This window comes from Bison bison, unplaced genomic scaffold, assembly GCF_000754665.1.
Source record: "Bison bison bison isolate TAMUID 2011002044 unplaced genomic scaffold, Bison_UMD1.0 scf7180017864270, whole genome shotgun sequence".
Classification (NCBI taxonomy): Eukaryota; Metazoa; Chordata; class Mammalia; order Artiodactyla; family Bovidae; genus Bison; species Bison bison.
Genome location: NW_011494842.1, coordinates 7,546,020 through 7,548,989, shown reverse-complemented (window position 1 = coordinate 7,548,989; position 2,970 = coordinate 7,546,020). Strand labels below are relative to the sequence as shown.

General features: G+C 55.4%; 2 protein-coding genes across 2 annotated transcripts in view; both read left to right on the top strand.

Moving 5' to 3' along the window:
- TULP1 (tubby like protein 1) overlaps positions 1-2,688 on the top strand; it is a 14,854-nt gene extending 12,166 nt beyond the window's left edge. Inside the window, exon 14 of the mRNA XM_010848728.1 lies at positions 2,001-2,688. Coding sequence (XP_010847030.1) covers positions 2,001-2,134 — 134 coding nt within the window. The 3' untranslated portion in view covers positions 2,135-2,688. The remainder of the gene's footprint in view (positions 1-2,000) is intronic.
- TEAD3 (TEA domain family member 3) overlaps positions 2,340-2,970 on the top strand; it is a 24,323-nt gene continuing 23,692 nt past the window's right edge. The window contains exons 1-2 of the mRNA XM_010848727.1: positions 2,340-2,451; positions 2,581-2,883. Coding sequence (XP_010847029.1) covers positions 2,340-2,451; positions 2,581-2,883 — 415 coding nt within the window. The remainder of the gene's footprint in view (positions 2,452-2,580; positions 2,884-2,970) is intronic.

Below are 2,970 nucleotides of genomic sequence, written 5' to 3'. Positions count from 1 at the left end.
GAGTCTTCTCCAACACCATAGTTCAAAAGCATCAATTCTTTGGTGCTCAGCTTTCTTCACAGTCCAACTCTCACATCCATACATGACCACTGAAAAAAGCATAGCCTTGACTAGATGGACCTTTGTTGGCAAAGTAATACCTCTGCTTTTTAATATGCTATCTAGGTTGGTCATAACTTTCCTTCCAAGGAGTGAGCGTCTTTTAATTTCATGGCTGCAATCACCATCTGCAGTGATTTTGGAGCCCCCCAAAATAAAGTCTGACACTGTTTCCCCATCTATTTCCCATGAAGTGATGGGACCAGATGCCATGATCTTAGTTTTCTGAATATAGAGCTTTAAGCCAACTTTTTCACTCTCCTCTTTCACTTTCATCAAGAGGCTTTTTAGTTCCTTCACTTTCTGCCATAAGGGTGGTGTCATCTGCATATCTGAGGTTATTGATATTTCTCCCAGCAATCTTGATTCCAGCTTGTGCTTCTTCCAGCCCAGCGTTTCTCATGATGTACTCTGCATCATGTACTGAAAGTGGAGCCTAAAAGCCACGAGGCTCTGCCAAAAGTAAAAGTTAAAAAAAACAAACTTATGGGCACTTCCCTGGTGGTCCTGTGGCTAAGACTCCATGCTCCCAGTGCGGGGGGCCCAGGTTCAGCCCCTGGTCAGGGTACTCGGTCCCACATGCAGCCACTAAGACTCAGCACAGCCAAATCAATAAAAATAAATATGAAAAAACCCCCAAAACTTATAGCCCAACCCCTATGTGGCCAGAGAGGATGCTGAGGCTCAGAGAGGGCAGTCCCTTACCCAAGTCTCTCAGCAACTGCAGGCATTACTTACCCTGGCCCTCAAATTTTATTTCAGAAACACACAGTGCTTTCTGTGGACCAGACAGTGTTCTCAGGACTTCACAGATACTGATTCATTAAGTCTTTTCAACAACCCTGTGAGGAAGATATTATTATTATCCCTATTGGAAGGACAGAGGAGGCTGGCGTGCTGCAGTCTATGGAGTCACAAAGTATCAGACATGACTTAGCGACGGAACAGCATTTGGCAGATGAGAAAACCGAGGTGCAGAGAGGTTGAGTAACTTACAGCTTGTGAAGGCAGAGCTGGGGTTAGAACCCAGGTAGTCTGTCTCCAGTGCCCCACTCCTAACCCCATCAAGATGATTGTCTTTCAGGAGTGGGAAGTATAAGTCAAGCATTTCTATTCTCTTTCCAGTGAGGTCAAAGGCCTGCCATCGTAGAATTAGGGAAAAAAAGATATACTCAGAACACAAAAACATCCCGTTACAAGCCTGGGGAAGAGGTCCCCACTAGGTTGAAGGGATTTGGATACGGAGCAGTATCTCCTAGGGATTTTCCAGGTTCCCAGGATTGGTTAACATTGAACGAGCTCCCCACCCCCACTCCATCCTAGGGATGTGCCCCCAGTGTCATCTGTCCTGAAGTCTTAAAAACCCATCTCCAGATCACATTTCGGGTGGAGCCTGGTCTGCCTGGGTTGGGGGTATTTTTAGCAACATCCTGTCCCATGGATGCCGGGGGAAGTGTTGGGATGGGGGCTGGGAACCTGGGCCAGATATGAGGTAGGGGCTGAGTGAGGGCACTGGTTGAGGCCATGAGGCTGGTGGTCTCAGGACTTGGGGTCTGGGATGAGAAGAATGGGGTAAAATCGCTTTAGTTGGAAAGGAAGGATTCTAGGCATAAGCAAGTTTGACTGGTTACTACAATGCGGGCAGGTCATCTGCCTAGCCCTGGGCAGTAGAAGGTAAGGCAGGGTCCTTGCCCTCGGGGGCTTACAGTGGCGGGTACGGCGGCAGGCAGGCTTATTGGGTGAGATAAGAGGGTGCATGGATGGAGGATGACTGACATGGTGGCTAAGGACTGGGATCCCAGTGCAAGGATGGGGGCCCTTCCCTCAATGATGAGGGCTTCGTCTGCCAGGACAGAGCCCGCGAGGTCTCAGGCCGCCCCCACCCGTGTCTGTGTCCATAGCCGACTACATCGTGCTGCAGTTTGGCCGCGTGGCCGAGGACGCCTTCACCCTAGACTACCGGTACCCGCTGTGCGCCCTGCAGGCGTTCGCCATCGCCCTCTCCAGTTTCGACGGGAAGCTGGCCTGCGAGTGATCCTAGTGATATCCCCAGCGCCCGCCCGCCAGGGCTGGGAAAAGGATTCACGTTGGAGGCTTACACGGTCCCTTCACCAGAGCCTCTCGATGAAGACTTCTTCCTTGGGGGGCTGACCCCTCACCGTCTCCGGGTGACCTTCATTCACTGCCCAGCCTGGCACGGTGGGGTGGGGGGAGGAGCTCAGACGGCGGTTCGGACGGAGATGAAGAACATCTGGAGTTGGAGCTGCACATCTGGTCGCGGAGCTAGGCTGCGCCGCTTCACCAACACCACCCCCGCCCCGCGCCCCAGTCACTTCCTGTCCAGGAGCAGTAGTCAGTGTTGTTTTAACCCCCTCTGGGACTGTACTAGGGCTCGGAGGAGCCGGCGGGGGCTCAGAGGAGGGGGCAGGTGATGGGGGACGGAGAGCTGGTACCCACACCCCCAATAAAGCCGCTTCCTAGGCCAGGACGGGCAGCGGTTCTTCAGCGCCTGCGGAGAACGAGGCGGCGGGAGGGGTCCGGGGGGCGGGCTGGAGGCCTCCGTTCCCCCACCCCCGTCCCGCTCGGGCCCCGAGGCGCTCCCGCGTCCCCTCCCACGCGCCCATCGCGGGTCCTACCGAAACTCGGCGGGCTCGCGGTGTCGAGACGCCCCCTGCGGGGGCCCCCGGGGAGCCGGGACGAGAGGGAGGGCCCCGGAGGTCCAGGAAGAGGGGGAAAGGGAGAAATTCGAGAAACACGCCTCTCGGGGAGAACCAGACAAACCGGGTTCGGGCAGGGCGGGCGCAGCCTCTAGGGCGGGACCGGTTCTGGGGCCCCGGGAGTCGGGGGTGCGGGCCCCCGGGCCGGAGAGGA